The sequence below is a fragment of the Hypomesus transpacificus genome, chromosome 4 (assembly GCF_021917145.1).
Source record: "Hypomesus transpacificus isolate Combined female chromosome 4, fHypTra1, whole genome shotgun sequence".
Lineage (NCBI taxonomy): Eukaryota > Metazoa > Chordata > Actinopteri > Osmeriformes > Osmeridae > Hypomesus > Hypomesus transpacificus.
Genome location: NC_061063.1, coordinates 6,446,075 through 6,467,150, shown reverse-complemented (window position 1 = coordinate 6,467,150; position 21,076 = coordinate 6,446,075). Strand labels below are relative to the sequence as shown.

General features: G+C 44.5%; 4 protein-coding genes across 7 annotated transcripts; 3 read left to right on the top strand and 1 right to left on the bottom strand.

Annotated features, from left to right (window-relative positions):
- Positions 1-48: 48 nt before the first annotated feature.
- On the bottom strand, positions 49-3,486 carry ppt1 (palmitoyl-protein thioesterase 1 (ceroid-lipofuscinosis, neuronal 1, infantile)). Its single transcript, XM_047018910.1, has 10 exons — positions 3,380-3,486; positions 2,868-3,010; positions 2,494-2,603; positions 1,941-2,068; positions 1,560-1,630; positions 1,325-1,427; positions 1,118-1,208; positions 933-1,031; positions 743-814; positions 49-627 (listed from the first exon to the last, which is right to left on the bottom strand). Exons 2-10 carry the CDS (start codon positions 2,995-2,997, stop codon positions 505-507), a joined length of 927 nt encoding a protein of 308 aa, XP_046874866.1. The 5' UTR covers positions 2,998-3,010; positions 3,380-3,486; the 3' UTR covers positions 49-504.
- A 96-nt stretch (positions 3,487-3,582) lies between these two features.
- Positions 3,583-8,797, top strand: si:ch1073-513e17.1 (sialin). 4 transcript variants are annotated; one of them, XM_047018903.1, is made up of 12 exons: positions 3,584-3,729; positions 4,096-4,179; positions 4,414-4,529; positions 4,817-5,037; positions 5,415-5,648; positions 5,793-5,967; positions 6,071-6,189; positions 6,376-6,537; positions 6,788-6,920; positions 7,230-7,377; positions 7,590-7,680; positions 7,821-8,797. In XM_047018903.1, the coding sequence occupies exons 3-12, from the start codon at positions 4,427-4,429 to the stop codon at positions 7,986-7,988; spliced, it is 1,554 nt and encodes a 517-aa protein (XP_046874859.1). In that variant the 5' UTR covers positions 3,584-3,729; positions 4,096-4,179; positions 4,414-4,426; the 3' UTR covers positions 7,989-8,797. The 4 variants fall into 4 exon arrangements, with proteins under 4 accessions (XP_046874861.1, XP_046874859.1, XP_046874858.1 ...); XM_047018905.1 differs by lacking the exon at positions 4,096-4,179 and having other exon boundaries at positions 3,583-3,729; positions 6,788-6,945; XM_047018902.1 differs by lacking the exon at positions 4,096-4,179.
- A 3,778-nt stretch (positions 8,798-12,575) lies between these two features.
- Positions 12,576-15,955, top strand: LOC124466931 (elongation factor 1-alpha). Its single transcript, XM_047018907.1, has 8 exons — positions 12,576-12,680; positions 13,460-13,614; positions 13,924-14,103; positions 14,191-14,487; positions 14,595-14,745; positions 14,836-15,092; positions 15,184-15,418; positions 15,517-15,955. Exons 2-8 carry the CDS (start codon positions 13,471-13,473, stop codon positions 15,639-15,641), a joined length of 1,389 nt encoding a protein of 462 aa, XP_046874863.1. The 5' UTR covers positions 12,576-12,680; positions 13,460-13,470; the 3' UTR covers positions 15,642-15,955.
- A 204-nt stretch (positions 15,956-16,159) lies between these two features.
- On the top strand, positions 16,160-20,131 carry eef1a1l2 (eukaryotic translation elongation factor 1 alpha 1, like 2). Its single transcript, XM_047018909.1, has 8 exons — positions 16,160-16,253; positions 16,860-17,012; positions 17,416-17,595; positions 18,017-18,313; positions 18,485-18,635; positions 18,763-19,019; positions 19,321-19,555; positions 19,777-20,131. Exons 2-8 carry the CDS (start codon positions 16,869-16,871, stop codon positions 19,899-19,901), a joined length of 1,389 nt encoding a protein of 462 aa, XP_046874865.1. The 5' UTR covers positions 16,160-16,253; positions 16,860-16,868; the 3' UTR covers positions 19,902-20,131.
- The last annotated feature ends 945 nt before the right edge of the window (positions 20,132-21,076 follow it).

The following is a 21,076-nucleotide window of genomic DNA, read 5'->3' as shown; positions in this document are numbered from 1 at the left end:
ATTAGTCAACATTTATTAATTTCCAGGACTGATTGCAAAGGGAAAGGATTCACATTTTTTGTAATTCATTTTATTCAAAAATACAGCACACAACTAACCATCTTGCATAGTTAACATTGCTTCATATAGCTGTCAACTCAAAATAAAAGAAAGTAAAATATACCTGTTTAATATTGTTGTTTTGACTCAGGTCATACAAGGTTCTAAAGTCATTAAAGGTCATATGTTACATACCAGGAGTCAAATATGGCCATGACAGGAAGCATCAGTGCATTAGAACAGCAGTAGGCCTATAACTTTGTCAACATCAAGCGAAGGTACCCCAGAAGACAGGCTGAGGGTGAGTCAGGATTGCACAGGGCCCTTCCATACTGGAATGTTGCAAACTCAACTGATCTGAGTTCCATTACTAGTACAATTGCTTTGTAACATCGCTGAACTATCCTACTAGCCCACTGAAAAGTGTAATTTTAGGGGCTGTGTTATGGGTATGCTGCAGGCTGACTAGCGCAGGTAAGGCAGCAGTTTGGTGTTGAACCACTCCCTGGTGAACTGAAGGTGGTCTCCTTCTGAGGCCAAGAAGACCAGCTTCCCTGCCTGGTCCATGGCTGCCAACCCCAGTCGGTCCTGAGGAAGACAGACATGAAATGTTTGATCTTTCATTGTCTGTTGGCTCTGTGTGTGGTTTCATGACCTGTTCATGTGTTCAGTGATCAGTAGTCTTATCATGGAGAAGTGTTACCTCTTTGTAAAGCACACTCTCTTGAAGGGTCTCAGTCTCCTTTGCCTGGCCAGTTTTCAGGAATCCAAACCACTACAGGACACAAAGTTAGTCTTAATTGAAATACAAATATAAAATTACGCCTGGAACAATAAATATGCTGGAAAAACATTCATATTTAGATAAGAGTAATAAATGAGTGAGAATGTACCTCAGTGTCGACTGGATCTACAACAGTGTCCTGCAGAAATTTGACCAACACAAACTTATCCAGCAATTGTAGGTTCTTCTTGTAGGTCTCGTTTACAACCTGGGGGGGGGGGGATGATTAGAGATTTAACTTGAAGATGATGTTGTCTTTAGTTTTTTTTCAACAGTCGTGTGTGTTACACTAACCCTTTCTTGATTGATGTCGGCCAGGAAGAGGCTGTGTTTTTTGTATAGGTCGTCGTTCAGAGGGTCATGCCAATACTGAGCCTGCACCAAGCTGATTAGTGAGTTAAAACAACCAGATTATTATCAAGAACACAATTATTCCTATCGCTGATCGTTGGTAAAGCATTTCCCATACAATTGCCCTCTCAAGCTCACACACACACTCACTGTTTTTGCACGAGATCAGTGTATGCCCCTGAGTTAAGTTCCTTACGTATCCAGTCACAGATGTGGGAGCTCTCGCCAGGACACCTGGGTAATCCATACACACCTGTGCACAAACAGACTAACGTCTTATAACCTCTTAGATGCACAACACTGACACATATACTGGAAGGCTGTGGACAAAGGGGATGACTTCATCAAACAGGAAATGATGTCACCGTTGTCACGGCGCTGTCACCTTGGTGCTGTCCGCCAACAGATATTAGTGTTTTCATTGGAGGAGAAGGACAGCGCTGTGCAACTGCCCTCCTAATAAAGGGGGAAACAAAATCAAAGGATTAGGAAAAACATCTTTATCATTCTTTGATAAAGAAATACCTCTTCTGAAATGCATCCTCTTTATCTGCCCTCAATTGATCTGACCTGACTGGATGTGCGAAAGCCAGCACTGCGCAATACTGCTGCTCCTATCCAGCCGTGTCAGATCAGTAAATACACAAACAAAATGTTTTTGTTCCAAATTATATTTAAAAAAAATAGCACTAATCTATATAAACAGGACCCTTATCTCTTACCGTTTTACATTTAGACCAAACCCTGATTATGCTGATTCACTCACAGAAACTGCCCCCCCTGGGAGAAACCCATGGCATTATAGCCATCCTTCAGCCTGGGATCCTGGGCCAGTTGGCTGCACACCATGGAAACCTGTGTATTCACGTCCAGAAAGAAACCATTCTCTGTGTCCTGGAGGGGGACAAAGAGGCAATATTAGGAGGAGTCTGGTCTTTTACAACTGTTGGCAAAGTGTGAGAGGCTTTTGCTAGTACATACACTCTACTCTGTGGGAGTCAGATGGCTGAGTGGTTAGAGAATCGGGCTACTAATCAGAAGGTTGCCGGCTTCCTCGGCTGTGCAAAATTGACGCTGTGTCGTTGGGCAAGGCACTTCACCCTACTTGTGAATGTCCCTGTACTTACTGTAAGTCGCTTTGGAGAAGAGCGTCTGCTAAATGTAAATGTCCAGTAGTCTCTGGTTTTATATAAGTCATATGTACAAGTCAGTTTGTTTAGATAGCCAGACACAACAGAGCTTTGGGCAGATACCCATTGCAAGAGAATGAAAAGAAAGAGGAAAGATAAGTAGACTGATCCAGGAGAAGGGGAAATCACCTGTATAACGTTGTTTCCAATCATTAAAGACTGGACATCAATCCCAGGGATGTCCTCCTCAATCATCTTCTTGATAGCTCCCATGCTGAGAGGGTTACAGCAGCTGTCTCCTGTCAAGAAACAGTATCAGGTGGTTTAACTGAAAGTTTCTCACTTTGCCCTATTTTCAAAACACAACGAATCCAACCCTTAAAGAGATAGACAAGTAGCAAATTACAGGAAGTGCTGTATTTACTTCCTTGCCAACCTCACCCCTTAAGAAATAAAGCAGCCCATGATGTGAATCAAAAGTATAAACACACATTTATATCTGCCCCACCGTCTAACTCCAGACCTGTAAATCCAGTTACATTCATAGGGTTGTGATTGCTTACCCATCCCGTGCCACAAAACCAGAGGCAAAGTCCCGTTGCCAGGCTCGTGCACAGGCCCTGCATGTACAGGACCAAGGACATCAAACATCAAGGCTAACGCCCCGAGGATGAGATGTAGAGGCCTTGTCATGGTGGGCACTAATCTGATGAGACCAACAAAAGATATGGATGAAGTTACGGCTGGTGGTTCTCAAAGATGATTTGGGGACAGGCTACGTTCTTGACATGCAAAAACTTGTAAAGCAATTAGGTACAATAAACGACAAAAACAGGATAGACTTCTACTCTCGCAAAGAACTGCTCAACGACTCTTTGATGGTACTGTACAGTAACTTGGTCTGGCTAAACTGTCTACAACCAAAATGACTAGCCTGAGAAATCGGTATAGAAAACAGAATTATCATATTGGACGTTGGAGGGGATAGCACGAAAACACTAGATCGCTAGAAAACACTTGCACTTTTTTCATACACTGAAACACGTTGCTAAAATAAGTAATTGTTAACACGTACCCTTTCTGAAGCAAGCCACTTAAAATTGAAACAGAGAATAGCAGTTGAGCTAGTTTATCACATGATCATGCTCAACCCAACGCGGAAGATCGGTGTACACTGAGTTCTAAACTATGCGGAACACCCTATTGTGTGTTATACCAACGCGGTGTATCGATCTTTCTGTTGTCGACTTAGGCATTTAAAATCACGTGACTGTGGTCTCTTTTTTGGGGAAAAGGACATTGTAAACACAATAGTTTCATGGTTTCAACACAAAACCTCTCAGTTCTGCTTTTGCCATGCCAGTCATCAGAAGGGTTATGTGTTTACACAAGTAGAAGAAACACTTTTGATCCGGACTGTTTTAGGTATGTAATACATGATGTATTCACTATTTGAGCAACATATGATTATTTTTCATTTGTTATAAATGTATTGCGTTGTCCGTGGGTTGTTACAATTATAGACTACATTATATATCCTACTGTGCTCTATAGCCCATGTTAATTATGAATATCAATACACATGTCCGTGGATTCACAGTATCAGAGGTTAACTTCGTGGAAAGCAATACCTGAAAAGAAGTAGGCCTACTGGTTTGAAGAAATTACTTTACTCATCAATTTCGCTTTAATCAATCTCTATTATCAGATGTTGCCGACTCAGGGTAGCCAGTCTTTAAGAGTGCGTGTGACAACGGTCATCAGTTTGGTGATGCTCACATCTGCTTTCAGTCACACCATATGCCTCAAAGAAACGACTTCCCACTTATACAGGATTTCAAGTGGGGGAGGGAGAGGCAGACAAATCTAGTAATTGTGAGTTTACACATTAGATAACAAAATATATATATACAACTAAAATGATATAGTATGACGTTTTAAAATAATGAATGTAGCTGTGTGGCAGACCCAATCCAGTTTATCCCTACCACATACTTGTTTTGTAATTCACCTTATCTCTCAGTGTGTGTGTGTGTGCTTATGTTCCTCCAGGACATTATGGTTCCATGACATGGTTCTAGGCTAAACCTAATTTTCTTGTTCTGTCAGCTGACTGGATTCTATGGCTCTTCAAAATGGATACTCAATCAATACTGCCCTTTCGGACGAGAGTGGAGATACCGAACCCCTCCTGGAAGATGAAGCGGTTGAGGGGGTGGAATCTGGTCTGTCCCTCTTCTACTGATACACTGTTGCTGACTTGGGTAGTTCTAAAAGTGATCAAAGTAAATTGTCATGGCTAGTTAGACAGTAGCTACAAGTAGATATGCAGTTATTATGGTGTAGGAATAACCACACATGACTTTATGAGGTTTCGAGTCAAGTGCAAGTTTACAGTATGTGTTTGTAGACCCTGCAGAAGCATGCTGCTGTGTGCGATAGTGTGTAGTTGTGCTGTGTGTGTCTGAGACAGTGTACTGTCAATGTCTGCTGTCATCTTGTGGAACCACAGTACATCCTCAATGCTGCTCCACCCGCCTCAACCTCGCCGTCATGATGTTCTTCGGCTTCTCCGTCGTCTATGGTCTCCGCGTCAACCTCAGTGTTGCCATGGTAGCCATGGTGAACGAAACCCGCAGCCAGCCGACACTCAACGGCACGGCAAGACACGAGTGTCCGGTGCCTTCCCACAGCTTCTCCAACAGTAGTCCTAGTCCAGACCAACCAGATGGGGTGAGGAAACAAAAATGGAGTCAACCACACAAATGTGTATTTAAACCAACACTTCATATCCATAATTAGATTTGGATTCGGTGCATGGAGATAGTGACAGACAACTTAGACATGAAACATAGTGACCATTCATTTTCTTTCATTTCATTTTTTTCTCACCTTTGTTTTTCTCTTTCATCACACACACACTTCACACCCTCACAACATCTTTCTATCCCTCCCCACTCCCAAATCCTCCTTATTTCCCTATCCATCACTCACTCCAATCTTCTCTTTTCAATCTTCCATGCCCTCTCCTCCATGTCTAAACCTTTCTTACCCTCCTCCATCCTCGCTTAATCCCCCTCTCTGTTTCTCCTCCTCCCTCCCTCCCCCAGATTCCCCAGTACTCCTGGGACTCAGGGACTCAGGGGTGGCTGCTGGGAGCCTTCTTCTTCGGCTACCTGTTCACCCAGATCCCCGGGGGCTACCTGGCGGGCCACTACGGCGGCAGCAAGTTTCTGGGAGGAGGGGTGCTGGGCACTGCCGCCCTCACCCTCCTCACCCCCCAGGCCGCCCAGATGGGGGCCTCCTGGCTGTTTGCCCTTCGGGCTCTGGAAGGCTTTGGAGAGGTAAAAATCCATCATGTCATCATGTGTTGTGGGCCTACAATAAACTAAAAAACAAGAACTGCAATTGTATTGAAATGTTGGCTTTAGGGTTTTCCTAAACTGTTCACGCAGTTAAGTTCTAAACTGTGTGTGTTCCTTCTGCAGGGTGTAACATTCCCAGCCATGATGGCTATGTGGGCTTGTTGGGCACCGCCATTGGAGAGGTCGCGCCTGATAACCCTGTCGGGGGCAGGGGCTAACTTTGGGGCCTTTGTTGCATTGCCCCTAACAGGCTTTATCTGCCACAGCCTGGGTTGGCCTGCTGTATTCTACATATGTGGTGAGAGAGGCATTAACCTGGTTTAATAGAGGCACTGATCTCTAATCTCTAATATACAAAGCCTCACACACTCTTTATGTTCTCCTCTCTTTCTGTGGTTCAGGAGGAGCAGGTTGTCTCTGGGCAGTTGCCTGGTTCATCCTGGTATCAGACAACCCTCATACTCATCCACGAATCAGCAAACAGGAACAGGATTACATAATCAACACTATAGGCCCCCAGGTAGCAAACAAAACATTATTTGATGCTCACAACTTAGGTTTGGCAATTTGTGTATTTAACAACGCTCTCTTTCACTCATCACTCTTTTACAATCCTTCCTTCCCTTTTCCCCCTCCCCCCCTCCCTTTCCCCCACATCTTATTTCATCCTTTTGTCTCTCTATTTGCCTCTCTTTGCGATCCCCAGGGAGGTGCGCATGGCTGGTCTGTACCTCTGCTGTCTCTGCTGCTGTCTGGACCCCTCTGGGCCATCATTCTGTCCCAGATGTGTGCCAACTGGTCGTACTACACCCTGCTGACCTCCCTTCCCACCTACATGGACACCGTACTGCACTTTGACCTCCGACAGGTGACACATGCACAGGAGACCAGAGATGGAGATAGACAAGGAGAGAGACTGAGAGTGTACCATAACATTTTTTCTTTCTTCAATTAAGTTTCCACTTGTCCATTCCCGTATACATATTCAAGTATTAATGCGCCAATAATTACACAAAAAGATTACCAAAAAAATCAAGCCTGTCAAACTTCCACAAATAATCAAAAATAACCATCTCTCTCTCAATCTCACTCAATATCTCCCTTTCTTATCAACACAGAATTCCTTTCTGTCTGCCCTGCCATACCTGGGTGCTTGGCTCTTCTCTCTGCTCTCAGGCGTAGTAGCAGACAGTCTCCTGGAGAAGGAGCTATTGAGTACCACTGCCGTTCGCAAGATCTTCACCATTACAGGCAAGGAGACCTTTATTGTGAAAGGGTATGACCGTGGTTACAAAAGCAGTATTACAAAAACCAATGGGCTGTATAAGTCTAGGTCTCACCCAGACTGTAAAACTGAAATAGTGTGCTGTTATCTTGCATCCTCCTTTTGCATATCAATTTATCCCTCTGTGTTGTTTTGGGATCCATAAATAATACATTTTTATCTGTGGTTGGGACAGTGTTTTAATATATAGCACTGAAGTTCAACTATTCTCCCTTCGTCTTTTGTCTCTCACCCTCCATCTCTCTCTCTTTCTCTCCTTTTAATTGTCACTCCAGGTCTGCTGTTACCAGCAGGGTTCCTGGTGGCATTGGGCTTCTCAGGGTGCAGTGGAACACTAGCTGTGACCTTTCTCACCCTCTCTACCACTATTGGGGGAACAAGTGCTGCAGGGGTTTTCATCAACCAGATAGACATCGCCCCACGGTGGGTGTCTCTGGACGCATCTCCATCTGAATCTCCATCTCTAGTTATTTTCTTAGTCCCAAAAGTTTTGTATTTTTTCATTTTTAATCCCTGTTGTGTTATTGTTTCCTTTATCTATCACTGAATTACAAATGTTCACTCACTCTCACATAAACCTACACAAACACATGCTGACATCAATCAGCTCTCTGAATGTCTACACCTTCCTACAGGTACGCAGGAGTGCTCCTGGGAATCACCAACACTTTCGGGACCATCCCAGGGGTTGTGGCACCTATTGCAGTGGGTTACCTTACCAAAGATGTAAGCTTAACATCACACTTATTAATTCATCTTTAAGATTAGTAAATTGTCAAAAATAATTGGAGATGTAAATCCCATAAAACGATGTGTCATTTGCCCCCCTCCCCTCCGTGCCTCCTACTCCTGGTCTCTCCTCCCAGCACACTGTGGCGGGCTGGAGGAGTGTGTTCTGCGTAGCCGCCGGCATCAGTGCCATCGGGGCGCTCATCTTCACCTTGTTTGGAAGTGGAAAGATCCAGAAGTGGGCTCTGCCCGAGGAAGAGAAGGCCATCGTTGAGGCGGACTCAGGCCGACTTGTCTCAACATGACCTTGTAGGCTGAACTATGCGTAACTTTCCCAAAAGATCTCTGTGGATGTAGGCCTAATGGGTCATTCACTACCAGCTGATATCTCTGAGCTTTGTCTGAGCTGAGAATGTGTCAGGGTGACATCATCTGCTGGAAATCTTCAAGCAAGCCTTATCTAACGCCTGTATTTTTATATGGGGAAAACAAGAAGCTCATGTGCCATTTACACAACTTACTTTTTTTATTATCAAAAAATTCAAAATCCTTTTTATAAAGTGCCCACAATAACATGATGTGATCCTACAGTATCAGTATGCACTTTGATTTAAATATTTGATGCTGTGTCTCATTGGAGTGTGAAATACAATAATGTGAGATTCATCTTTAAATGTACGTATAAGTGAGTCTTTGTTATGGTCATTGTTTTGTACCGCGATTGTAATGAAGGTATCAGTGTGGGCGCCACAAGGAGGCAGAAATTCGCATATTTTTCCATTCCTTGAGAATCATCATTAGAAAGTACAGTTTTTCTGCCACTAGAGGGCACTGAATAATGACTTTTTCTCTGCTTTTGGCTTTCCGTTTTGCTTGGATCTTGCATCAGATTTTTGTTGGTGATCCGGATGTAATTGTTGAGGGGGCGGGGCACATCAAACTATGCCGGTGGAGACAACCAGAGCCATGGAAAGACTGCCTCCTGCTTTTGCATGGAAACCTGCCGGCGCTGGGCGTTTTATGTGCGTTTTTGTCCTTGTAGAGAGACACATATCAAACAAAAGGTCTTCTGATAACACTTGACAGTGTAATAAACCTATTTATAATAGAGTAATCTAATGTTTGCAATATTTAATGTAAACGTATGCCCAATTATATGTTGGAATACTGCTATTTGTATTTTAAACTTCAGGAATCTGTTAGGCCTATTTCAAGGATGAAAACAATACAGTCTCAGAGTAGCCTATTGGGATTTGTCCATTCAAAATTATAAATGTGTAGGAGACCTTGAGACCCGACATAGACACACACACAACACATTCCAGCAGCCAAGCCTATGGTGTCATTTTTGCTATTGTCTGTTCTACCAACAATTTATTATGTTAAGTCTCAATTCCTCACACTGAATTTGGTTTCTGGAGACAGCTACACCCGTAGCTCAAGGCCATATGCATGTGTTAGAACATCTCCTCCCTCCACAACCCGTCTCGGAACAATCCAGAGAATAGGCCGACCAAATGGACTGAATTATCAAGTGTGAAGCCCTAGCCCTGGCATCCTGCTGTTCTCAGAGGGAGGGAAGGCACTGTGATGCGAGTGTATACATGTAAATGTTTTCAGCACTGAGATGGGGAAGCTTACATATTTAAGTAAGTTCAGATAGAAAGATAGGAACAAATCTGGATTTTAATTGGGTAATAATATAATTCTATGTTCAGTAGTGACAGTAGCTTTCCTGTTTGGATCTCATTTCAGATCCCTGGAAGACACTCGGAAAGAGAGACAGGGTTGGGCATTAGTTTTGGTGATTTCAATTCAGACTCCCCCTTTCAGACCGTATTCCAGATTCTGAGTCCAAGCTATGTAAGAAGAGGGAGGAAGGCTGAGTGCTGATGGAACATAGCTCTCTGTATACAGGCAAAGGCAACTGTGTGTGTGAAGGAGAAAGAAACAGACTGAGCAGGGAGCTGTTGGTAGCTGACGAGCAGAAGCCAAGCCTGTGACTCAACACTGACACTCCAGCCAGGAAGTCGCTCCGTTCACAAGGAGCACTGCCCACCCTCTCCTGTTCTAGTCTGCCTGTGAAATAAGATCCCAGCTGTTGCACTAAACTGTAGCTTGCCCATGTCAAATCACATCAAAACTTGGGAGCATGTATGAAGAATCTGTCTGATAGACTTCCCTCCAGCCCTGCAACATTGCAGTTCTGTGAGCGTGTTCTCTCACTGGAGCACCAGTCATGTGTTTCTCATCCACTGTGCCAGTGACAGCGAATTAGCACCGAACAAAGGTTGTGTGAGCTTCATAGGCCACTGTGAGCCAACTAACTAACTAATTGGTGAGCCAAAGTATGTATCTAGGAGCAGGGGCAGAGGGGAATGTGTGTGTGGGAGGCCTGGCCAGACATGAGGAAAGCTACATTCTCTTCATCTGTCTCCAAACTTCCTCTTAGCCAGAGCAGGTCAAGTTCCTTGCTCTCTTAATGTGTGTGTGTGTGTTTGGGTGTCAACTTAAGAGCTGAGCTCAACTTCATGCCAATGCCGTCGTCTCCATGCCTCTGAGTTAGCGGCACATACCTCTGTATCATTGCTTCCTCTTCTTGCTCGCTCTCTGCCCTGTTTCTCCCTCTTTTCCCATGTCTTTATCTTACTGTCTACCCTCTGGGACTCACCTCCTTACTTTCGTTCTCTCCCTTTGTTTCTTTTATGTTTTCTTTATATCATTCCACATTGAAACACTTGTCCTAAACACTTGTCTGCATTATACATGTGCTCTTCTGTAGATGGAAGTCAGATGTTTCTACCCAACAGGCAGTTTGATGTGAGCGGTTTTAAAGTATTACGTGAAACAAACACAATCCAAAAATTCACGTTTTCTGCACAACAACAATTTTGTTTGGTCAGACATCAGCAAACTGCCCCTAGAGCAAATGAAGACTAAAAGAAAGTAAATCCTGCCGATCTAGTTTCTGTGCTCCACCCTTTCCTGACTAACATGTACCTTTACATTTTGAAGCTGTGTTCCCACTGTGTTTCTTCAACATACCCCAGAAGAACATTTAGAAATGTTTTTGCTGGACACAAATGAACCTTAACCATAACGCTTGAAAGGGAAAAGGGCAGTAACCCTGTTTCCCCTCGCCCCTAAAATGCCCAACAGCTGAAACTTGTATACAGGTTAGTGAGGATCAGAGAGGCTTGTCCTTTGAAGAAGACTTCACATCAGTCAAAACCAGTGGCCTTGAGGATAGCAGAAAAACGGTTGCCATGATTGCTTGTCTGTGGACATAAGCTGTGGCCTTTGAATCTGTCATAGGAATGTGGTTTCCATCAAATGTCTGGCAGAATCCTAAAGTATCTATATTTTTACTATTGTACTGTTGTACACATGCTTTCATTTCCTGATACTGCTAGTGCACTCTTCTCTCCCTTACACCCCCCGCTCTCTTTCTCCTTCGTTCACTATATAATATACTAAGCTGAAGCTTGATTGAAAGCAGCAGCTGCCAGCCAGCCAACCAAGCGGCTATTACCTGAGCTGGGGAGAGGACGAGTGAGGCTGTCGGGAGGGGGACAAGAGAAGCGGGGGGGGGGGGGGGGAGTCCAGTCGGGGAGAGCTGCAGAGAGATTCCAGCTGTTCTAAACTTTTAAGCATGTGGCTGAGATGGAGGTCTGCCACCAGACATGGACTCTGACCCTATGACCTCGCCATCAGTATAGTTAGACCACTTATTTAAATTTAAGATTCCTATATGTTTACTGTATGCACCTTCCTGCCAAAGCAAATTCCTTGTCTGTGCAAACTTTCATGGCAAATAAATCCCATTCTGATTCTGATCAGGAGCTAACATTTTTAGATGTTGCGTCCACAATTGCACTTAATAGTCAAATAAACTTGACCTCCAGCACGTGATTGATTCTTTTGCTTTTGTTTTCCTGGCAAGACAAAAAATTCCCTTTGGAATACAGTAGGGCTATATGTGCCCCACTGACTTTATTCAATCAGCTTGCCTTTGTTTACATTTGAATGTGGGTGTGGGGTAGAGGTGCCTCAAGGCTTTTGTAACAATGAGTCTGGGTCCTACCTTGTCAGTACACTGTTCTGGTGCAAATCACATCATTTGAATAATCCTGTTATGTTGACAGGCCTATCTAGGGTAAATACTGATTGTGATTGTAATTAGACTATGCTCCTGTGGATAAACCAACCTATCCCCTAAGTAGTAAATATAGGAAAATCCTATGAATTTACCTTTTTGATAGGATGTCACCTGGTCACTGGATATTAAACCTAAAGACAGAAAATAAAATCACTTGTTATGATGGATTGTTGTGATAAACATGGTTTTAAAAGGAAAAAAATATCAATTGATTTGTAGGTTATGTAAATCTAATGACTTATTTGGATGACAACATTTTGGTCACAAGACAGAATAGCATCCTATGCTAGCTATTTTCGAAAGAAAGCACATTGTACATTGTTTGATCATTGAAATACTGAAATGGTTCATTGGGTTAATTGTTCCCAACATTAAAGCCTGGGGAATTGCATGTATTTAAACACCATGACGAAAGGTAATGGTGACAATGCAATAAAATGCGTTTATGAACGTATTCATTGCAGAACGTTGGAAAAAACAGTATTTCCATCTTTAAAAATGTTCAAAAGCAGTGAAACTGAATTTGAGAAAATGTTGAAGACGAATGACAATATATGAATCCAGACCTGTAGTAGACAATCCCAAGCCATCACTTAGCAATGAATAAATCAACGTACGGGTTTCTTACGACAACATGACGTATTACGACAGGCGGGCATAACTTTTCGCTGAAATGTGTGATTTGCGGGTTCGATTAGGGAGGGGTATAGGAAGTGGGGGGTGCAGCGCACCGAGGCCGCCTCCCCTTGTATAAAAACTCCAACTCAACCGTCATTTCTTTCTCTTTCTGTTACCTGACTGGGGGCAGCTGCAGTGGCCGTGTGATCTAATAACACCGGTAGGTGCGCTCATTTAAAAGTTGGCTTAAATGTAATGTGTTATTTCATTGTTGTTAGCTGTATGTGGAGTTGAAGGTCGTTTATTCATGTTTTCTAGTAACTTGGGCGGAATGGATGGTGTACTATTGATGGTTGATTATGTAATGGGTCAACCTGTAGATTTTGATTGGAGAGCGTTCTATGGCGTGTACCTGATATCTCAAGTTTTAATATACTCTTGATGTTCCAATTAAGATGGCTTGTCCACATAAGTTTGTCCGAACTTGCTGGAATTGTGGAAAATCTGACTTGAATTGGGGGAGGGGGAAACCAAGGAAAACGAACAAAGGATGTTTTGCAGTCGGATAAACGATGGAGAATGGAATTTATTTTCATTTTCAACGTCTGCCAAGTTTCCGACGACAGGTGTTGAATCGGGGGCTAAATTCCATTTGGATATTTTGGAGTCTTTCTGACACTTAAACCTACGTGGCCCAGCAACAACACGTGTCGCTTCTGGCTGATGGCCGACTGAGGCCTAGTAGATAATGACTCATTCACCTTACTAAATTGGATGAGTAATTTGTTCCCGGTAAACATGACCAGAACACCGACAATGAGAATGCACATTGTCCCAGGATTTAAAATGAACTAATATTAACTAATATTGCAAATTTGGTTGGCTCTAGCGGTCTGTCCAGCGAACTAGCCACTGTTGAGTTGGACGTCTCGTGACCGACAACTAGATGAGTTGCCCGTTAAGGAGCCTCGTTTTAATGATACTTTTCTCAAATTTCAGAAACTAAAACAATGGGAAAGGAAAAGATCCACATCAACATCGTGGTCATTGGCCATGTCGACTCCGGGAAGTCCACCACCACAGGTCATCTGATCTACAAATGCGGGGGCATCGACAAGAGAACCATCGAGAAATTCGAGAAGGAAGCCGCTGAGGTAAGCGGATTTTAGTAGATCGGTGTCTTTGTGAAGTTCGCGGCTCGCTGGATTAAAGATGGCGCCTCTAACATGCCTTTCTGAACTCTTGAAGCCGGTAGGGTGTGGGCATCGAGTGCGCGCTCTAGTGGGGTGTGGCTTGCTAGCTCTTGCATATGAATGGAAATGACTGTGCAGTTTGTTTTAATAGAACTCAGGCACTACCATGCATGATTGCCATAAAAATTAACATGTTTGGAAAACTGCCAAATATATGAATGCCAGTTATCCCTGCTGGATGTCAAATGCATTTTTTTTTCTCACTCTTAGATGGGCAAGGGCTCCTTCAAGTATGCCTGGGTGCTGGACAAGCTGAAGGCAGAGCGTGAGCGTGGTATTACCATTGATATCGCCCTGTGGAAGTTTGAGACTGGCAAGTACTATGTTACCATCATTGATGCTCCTGGACACAGGGACTTCATCAAGAACATGATCACCGGTACCTCACAGGTAAAGATGTTGCTGAGAACTTTTTGAATTAATCCAGATTCTTCAGTTTGTTAGTCCTTACTTAATCCTGCATTTTCTCTTTCACAGGCTGACTGTGCTGTGCTTATCGTTGCTGGTGGTGTGGGTGAGTTTGAGGCTGGTATCTCCAAGAACGGCCAGACTCGTGAGCACGCTCTCCTGGCTTTCACCCTGGGAGTGAAGCAGCTCATTGTTGGCATCAACAAGATGGACTCCACCGAGCCCCCCTACAGCCAGAAGCGTTACGATGAGATCACCAAGGAGGTCTCCACCTACATCAAGAAGATTGGTTACAACCCCGCCGCTGTCGCCTTTGTGCCCATCTCTGGGTGGCACGGAGACAACATGCTGGAGCCCTCCAGCAACGTAAGCTTTCACCCTGCCAAATATGACCCGTGTAACTGGCCTTGGCAAAAAATGTATGCAGCGCTCATCGATGGTATCTTAATTCAATTTGTCCTGCCTGAATACAGATGCCCTGGTTCAAGGGGTGGAAGGTTGAGCGCAAGGACGGTAATGCCAGTGGAGTTACTCTGCTGGAGTCCCTCGATGCCATCCTGCCCCCATCCCGCCCCACCGACAAGCCCCTCCGTCTCCCCCTGCAGGACGTCTACAAAATCGGCGGTAAGAATTGGGAGACATGAAGCCATTTTAATGATTTAGCAGTTTAAGCCAGAGTTGCCGGCCTACATTGAGAAACCCTGGTTTCCTTAGGTATTGGAACAGTGCCCGTGGGCCGTGTGGAGACTGGTACCCTGAAGCCCGGTATGGTCGTCACCTTCGCCCCCGCCAACGTGACCACTGAGGTCAAGTCTGTGGAGATGCACCACGAGACCCTGACCGAGGCTATGCCCGGTGACAACGTCGGTTTCAACGTCAAGAACGTGTCCGTCAAAGATATCCGTCGTGGTAACGTGGCTGGAGACAGCAAGAACGACCCTCCCATGGCTGCTGGCACCTTCACTGCCCAGGTAGGCATCGTTTAAGATGGCTTTTAAACTATTTGATTTGCAGGAAGTGTTTCACTGACTTGAGTGCTGATTATGAATCATCTCCTTCCAGGTCATCATCCTGAACCACCCTGGACAGATTTCCCAAGGCTATGCCCCCGTTCTGGATTGCCACACAGCTCACATCGCCTGCAAGTTCAGTGAGCTCAAGGAGAAGATCGACCGTCGTTCCGGCAAGAAGCTTGAGGACAACCCCAAGGCCCTCAAGTCCGGAGACGCAGCTATCGTTGAGATGATCCCAGGGAAGCCCATGTGTGTCGAGAGCTTCTCTGACTACCCTCCCCTTGGTGAGTTCTTCTGCCTGTTGGCCTCTTATATGCACACTTAAAATATGAGTGGCTCATTCCCTTGGTGTGCCATGATGCTGACTACTTTTCTGTTACAGGTCGCTTTGCCGTGCGTGACATGAGGCAGACCGTTGCCGTTGGCGTCATCAAGGCTGTTGACAAGAAGACCGCCTCAGGTGGCAAAGTCACCAAGTCTGCACAGAAGGCCGGTGGTAAAAAGTGAATTCTGCTGCCACAGGTTGCCCCTCGGGTCGCGGGCTCTGCTGCCCAACATTTTGCAGAACCTCGGCACCTGAATTCTGTACTAAAGGACTGGTTAATGCTGATTAAGACCCATCGCAAAAGTTTTCGCAGGAAAAGAACCCAACACGGATAAAAAAAAAAAACCTTGGTGTTGTCGCTAGAATGACAGTGCCTCTTTCATTTGTTAAAATTTGAGTTGGTAATGGTTTAGAACTGCGCCTGTTGATGCCACAAAGTAATTGGCAAGAAAGCTGCTGGTAACTAATAAAGGTCTTTTGAATTTCTTGACCAACACTTTCTCGTTGTTCCTGACTAAGGGTAGAGGGGGGTAATGCCTGCAAGTACATCGTTCTTGCAGCTGTTTAGACACATGTTTGAGACTGCTGCTGACGCAGTGTCCAGTGATGGATTTTGCTGCCCAATAGCTGCAGTGGGGTTACTCTAGCAACCAATGGTATATGTTTTGCGAGACAGCAGGGTGGCAGAATTTGCTCTTCTCCCGCCCCCCCCTGTCACTGGTATAAAAAGCCATGTGAGATCATATTCTGTCCTTTTTCTCCGGTCTTAATCAGGATACTCGGATCTGTCTCAGGTTGGTGAAATGTATTTCTTAAAATAGAGCTTGATTAAAACAGGTCTCTCGCTGTACATGTAAAATGGATGATTATAGCTTATGTATGGTCTGATACCTAGTCATACATGTAATACCATAATGACAATCCTTCAGTGACATTCCTTAAGTGATTAACTTGGCTGAAATGAATCGACTAACATGGCAGACAATTCTAGCAGACCTTCAGATACGAGTCTAAATGACAGCTGTCTTAAAATAAAGAAATGAAAGCTAATTGAAACAATCGGGTCTTTAACTTGGAAACAAAGTAAATCATAGCGAGTTTTGCTGTAGCGCGTTAACCTAGTATGTATCACTAGTCAGTAATTCCATGCACGCGCATTTACCCGGCTTCACGGTCATGGAGCGCGTGTCATTAGACAACATGGCGGTCTAACTTCCAGACAGACTTAACATGGAGGCCCGAGTACAGGCAGCATGTGAGAATGCATGAGTCAGTGGGGATGTTATCAGACGCAGTATCGAGAATGGTTAGTGACATCCACCACCACTTTGTCCTCCTGCGTCACCCTCCTAGCCCCCAAAAGTCAGAATTTTACTCAAGTTTACATTATTTCTTATCAGTAATCCATCATGGGAAAGGAAAAGATACACATCAACATTGTGGTCATTGGCCATGTCGATTCTGGAAAGTCAACCACCACCGGTCATCTGATTTACAAATGCGGGGGCATCGACAAGAGAACCATCGAGAAGTTTGAAAAGGAAGCCGCTGAGGTACTTAAATTCAGAATCCCTGGTTATTGTCATATCGGAAGAGTATAAACCATGAATAAGCATGAATATGTCGCAGTTTGTGACGGGCGTGGTTACCTCATAGCTTTGACAACAGCGTCATCTACTGTCCAGATGGGTCAACAGCAATAGTGCATCAAAGCGTTACAGTTGAAATGTTTTGTAATTGAGTTTTTGGCAGTTTTTTTCCAGGATTTAGCTCAAAAGTCTCAGTGAAAAACGTCTGTAAAAACACACTATTCCCCAGTTGCTCATATTGTCAGGAATAGGATTATTTTGTATTATTTTTTTGTTAATGTTAAGAGCATGCACACAGTAGCAAAGTAATCCACCTAAACTAAAAAGGATCAGCTACATTTTTGTATTTAATTATTTGTGTGTATAGATGGGAAAGGGTTCCTTCAAGTATGCCTGGGTGCTGGACAAGCTGAAGGCAGAGCGTGAGCGTGGTATTACCATCGATATCTCCCTGTGGAAGTTTGAAACCAGCAAGTACTATGTCACCATCATTGATGCTCCTGGACACAGGGACTTTATCAAGAACATGATTACTGGTACCTCTCAGGTAAATATGCTTTCTGAAGCCTGTGGCTTCTTCGGTTTCCTGATAGAGAATAGGTTCTGTAATCTGCGTTATCCTTCCAATCACAGTTACACCTTTTAAGTTATTTAGCAAATGCCTTTATCCCCCAAAAATACCAAAAATGCACATAGTAAGTGAGCAAGATTATCAAGGACTAGAAGTGTAGTTCTTCTTCCAAAAAAAAGAGGAAGAGAGAGGGAAGGATAGGTAGGTAATGGCCTGCGCTGGATTAAAACACAGGCCCCTGCGGTAAGGCCTTAGCCTACATGGTATGCACACTTGACAAGGGGGAGGGCACACCAGAAGAGGTGCACAGTTCTAACAGTATTTGAGCAGTTAGTGCCAAGGAAAGGCCTGTGTTTTAACCAGTTGGGTAAGCATCATCATTTCAACCCCCCTCTAGGCCGACTGTGCTGTGCTCATCGTTGCTGGTGGTGTGGGTGAGTTTGAGGCTGGTATCTCCAAGAACGGCCAGACTCGTGAGCACGCTCTCCTGGCTTACACCCTGGGAGTGAAGCAGCTCATCGTCGGCATCAACAAGATGGACTCCACCGAGCCCCCCTACAGCCAGAAGCGTTACGATGAGATCACCAAGGAGGTCTCCACCTACATCAAGAAGATTGGTTACAACCCCGCCACTGTCGCCTTTGTGCCCATCTCTGGGTGGCACGGAGACAACATGCTGGAGCCTTCCAGCAACGTAAGTAACCTCGACCACCAACATACAGTGTGGAGCTAGCCAGACAAATCTTTTTAATACATAGGATGAGAAGCAAAAAAATACACCGTTTACTATCACCACTTTGGCTAAGGGGCTTTCCCTGATTTGAGAGTAGCCAATGACATGCAACCCTCTCCTCCCTCTTCCCAGATGACCTGGTTCAAGGGGTGGAAGGTTGAGCGCAAAGAGGGTAGTGCCAGCGGAGTTACTCTGCTGGAGTCCCTCGACTCCATCCTGCCCCCATCCCGCCCCACCGACAAGCCCCTCCGTCTCCCCCTGCAGGACGTCTACAAAATTGGCGGTAAGAACCAAAGGCAGTCAAGCATTGTGACAGTTCACACTCAAGAGCGTTTCTAAAGACTATTATTGGGCTTATATTGCTCTTGTATAACAGTCCTCTGAAATTCTCCCTCCCGACGTTTCACCAGGTATTGGAACAGTGCCCGTGGGCCGTGTGGAGACTGGTACCCTGAAGGCCGGTATGATCGTCACCTTCGCCCCCGCCAACGTGACCACTGAGGTCAAGTCTGTGGAGATGCACCACGAGACCCTGACCGAGGCTCTGCCTGGCGACAATGTCGGCTTCAATGTCAAGAACGTGTCCGTCAAAGATATCCGTCGTGGTAACGTGGCTGGAGACAGCAAGAACGACCCTCCCATGGAGGCCGACACCTTCACTGCCCAGGTATGGTCTTTGTCTTGTCTTACCGATACAATAGATGTTAGAAAGTGTCCATATGACAAGGACCTATTCACACAAATGTGACCACAGCTAAATACATTTCACTTTGAAGGTATTACTTCAACAGTTACTATACTCATTAATGTATATACAAAAGATAAACAATAATAGTTGACACGAATACTCTTAATTTCCTGGTATTTCAGATTAGCTACCTGTGTTAATTTTTGTATTATGATCAGTAAGGAATTTCGGTCTCATTTTCACATGCCCCCTTTCTCTTTCTTTTTCTTTCTCCTTCCAGGTCATCATCCTGAACCACCCTGGACAGATCTCCCAAGGCTATGCCCCCGTTCTGGATTGCCACACAGCTCACATCGCCTGCAAGTTCAGTGAGCTCAAGGAGAAGATCGACCGTCGCTCTGGCAAGAAGCTTGAGGACAACCCCAAGGCCCTCAAGTCCGGAGATGCCGCCATCATTGTCATGGTGCCAGGGAAGCCCATGTGTGTGGAGAGCTTCTCTGCATACCCTCCCCTTGGTGAGCATCCAGCATCCAAACCAACACCATAGTGGATCATCGGTCCTATAGAATGTCAGTGCTGAAGCGTTCTCAGAATGAAACAATGAGATTCATTTCACCAAACTGTAAGGGCAGATATGGCACTACCAGCACACACATACAAGCTACACAAGCTCTTACCACACCTACACTGACAGCGACCATCAATCACACACACCATTCCTCCTCTACCCTCACAGGTCGCTTTGCCGTGCGTGACATGAGGCAGACCGTTGCCGTCGGCGTCATCAAGGCTGTTGACAAGAAGACCGCCGGGGGTGGCAAGGTCACCAAGTCTGCACAGAAGGCCCAGAAGGGCAAATGAATCCTTGCTCCAGACGTCCAGCTGGGCGCATGGTCCCCGCGGGCATTACCCCTCCATCTTGCAGAGTCTCACAACCAGAGCTCTATACTTAAGGACTGGCTAATGCTGATAAAAACTCATCGCAAAAGTTTTCGCAGGAAAGGAAGGAAAATGTTCCAACAAACAGCTTTAGGAAATATGATAATGGTGACGATGACACCAAAAATAAAAACTTGACCATTGATTGCCAATGACGTTATTGTGTTTTGTAAATTGATTAGTAGTGTGTGATACTGTGATGGTATTTGAGTATTTGGTGTATTTGTTTTAATTTTTTGCCATCATTTCAACATAATTACAAAATGTATGTTGAGCCTGTTTTGAGTGCTTGTCAGATGCTGTGAAGCCTATCCTGAATATGATGTACTTTACACAGGTGAAATCCGTGGTAGGTTCGTTTTAGGTTCTGTATTGTATTGTAGTTTCTACTCGACCATAGAGGAGCTAAGGAAGGTATAAATACCTTGAGAAAACCATAGACCAAAGTTTACCAGTAGGTAATAGCCTGACTAGAACATCATTCTATTGGAGTGGATTTAGCTCAATATAATCCAGTGGTTAAACCAGTTGAGTTTTGCTTTCAGTAAAATCCCTTTAATCATCTTAAGAAAGCTAGGAAGCCTGGAGCCTGTTGCTCCAGTAGGCTCAGAAACAGCTTGTTCCCTTCAGCTGTTCACCAGTTGAATCTTGGACTCTTGAACCTTGACCCCACTCTCTAGCCTTACACCCCACCTCCCAGTTGTGCCTCTACATAAAACCTGCAGATTCTTGCCCAACCTAGCATGTACATTCATTGCAAAAAATCTGTACATCTGTTTAATCCCCCACATCTTATTGCACTGCAGTATAACACAAGGTCATTCTGAACAATTACATTCTTAGAACATGACAAGCTACAGCTATGTACGCTTGTAAAATTTTTAGTAGGCAATGACATTTTTTTTTAGGGGAAAGTAAGAGGGCATGAATAGAAACAAATAGAAATAAACTCTAGCAGCAGGTCCAGAGTCAGTGCTATGGGGAATAAACCATAGAAAGCTACAATAGATTAAATATAAAAAAATATCAAGTGTAGATGGATGTGTACATCACATGGACTACCATCATGTTGCTGTTTGATAAGCTTTATGGCCTGG

What these genes read in the sequence shown, in the direction of transcription:
- ppt1 (XM_047018910.1), bottom strand. Translation starts at nt 2,997, where the DNA reads ATGACAAGGCCTCTACATCTCATCCTCGGGGCGTTAGCCTTGATGTTT. An exon ending in TTGGAAACAACGTTATACAG is followed by an intron (nt 2,069 to 2,493) that starts GTGATTTCCCCT and finishes GTCCCCCTCCAG; the next exon opens with GACACAGAGAATGGTTTCTT. An exon ending in TGTTGGCGGACAGCACCAAG is followed by an intron (nt 1,428 to 1,559) that starts GTGACAGCGCCG and finishes GTTTGTGCACAG; the next exon opens with GTGTGTATGGATTACCCAGG.
- eef1a1l2 (XM_047018909.1), top strand. Translation starts at nt 16,869, where the DNA reads ATGGGAAAGGAAAAGATACACATCAACATTGTGGTCATTGGCCATGTC. An exon ending in TGATTACTGGTACCTCTCAG is followed by an intron (nt 17,596 to 18,016) that starts GTAAATATGCTT and finishes ACCCCCCTCTAG; the next exon opens with GCCGACTGTGCTGTGCTCAT. An exon ending in CTCTGCATACCCTCCCCTTG is followed by an intron (nt 19,556 to 19,776) that starts GTGAGCATCCAG and finishes CTACCCTCACAG; the next exon opens with GTCGCTTTGCCGTGCGTGAC.
- si:ch1073-513e17.1 (XM_047018902.1), top strand. Translation starts at nt 4,427, where the DNA reads ATGGCTCTTCAAAATGGATACTCAATCAATACTGCCCTTTCGGACGAG. An exon ending in CTCTGGAAGGCTTTGGAGAG is followed by an intron (nt 5,649 to 5,792) that starts GTAAAAATCCAT and finishes TTCCTTCTGCAG; the next exon opens with GGTGTAACATTCCCAGCCAT. An exon ending in CAAGATCTTCACCATTACAG is followed by an intron (nt 6,921 to 7,229) that starts GCAAGGAGACCT and finishes TTGTCACTCCAG; the next exon opens with GTCTGCTGTTACCAGCAGGG.
- LOC124466931 (XM_047018907.1), top strand. Translation starts at nt 13,471, where the DNA reads ATGGGAAAGGAAAAGATCCACATCAACATCGTGGTCATTGGCCATGTC. An exon ending in TGATCACCGGTACCTCACAG is followed by an intron (nt 14,104 to 14,190) that starts GTAAAGATGTTG and finishes TCTCTTTCACAG; the next exon opens with GCTGACTGTGCTGTGCTTAT. An exon ending in CTCTGACTACCCTCCCCTTG is followed by an intron (nt 15,419 to 15,516) that starts GTGAGTTCTTCT and finishes TTTCTGTTACAG; the next exon opens with GTCGCTTTGCCGTGCGTGAC.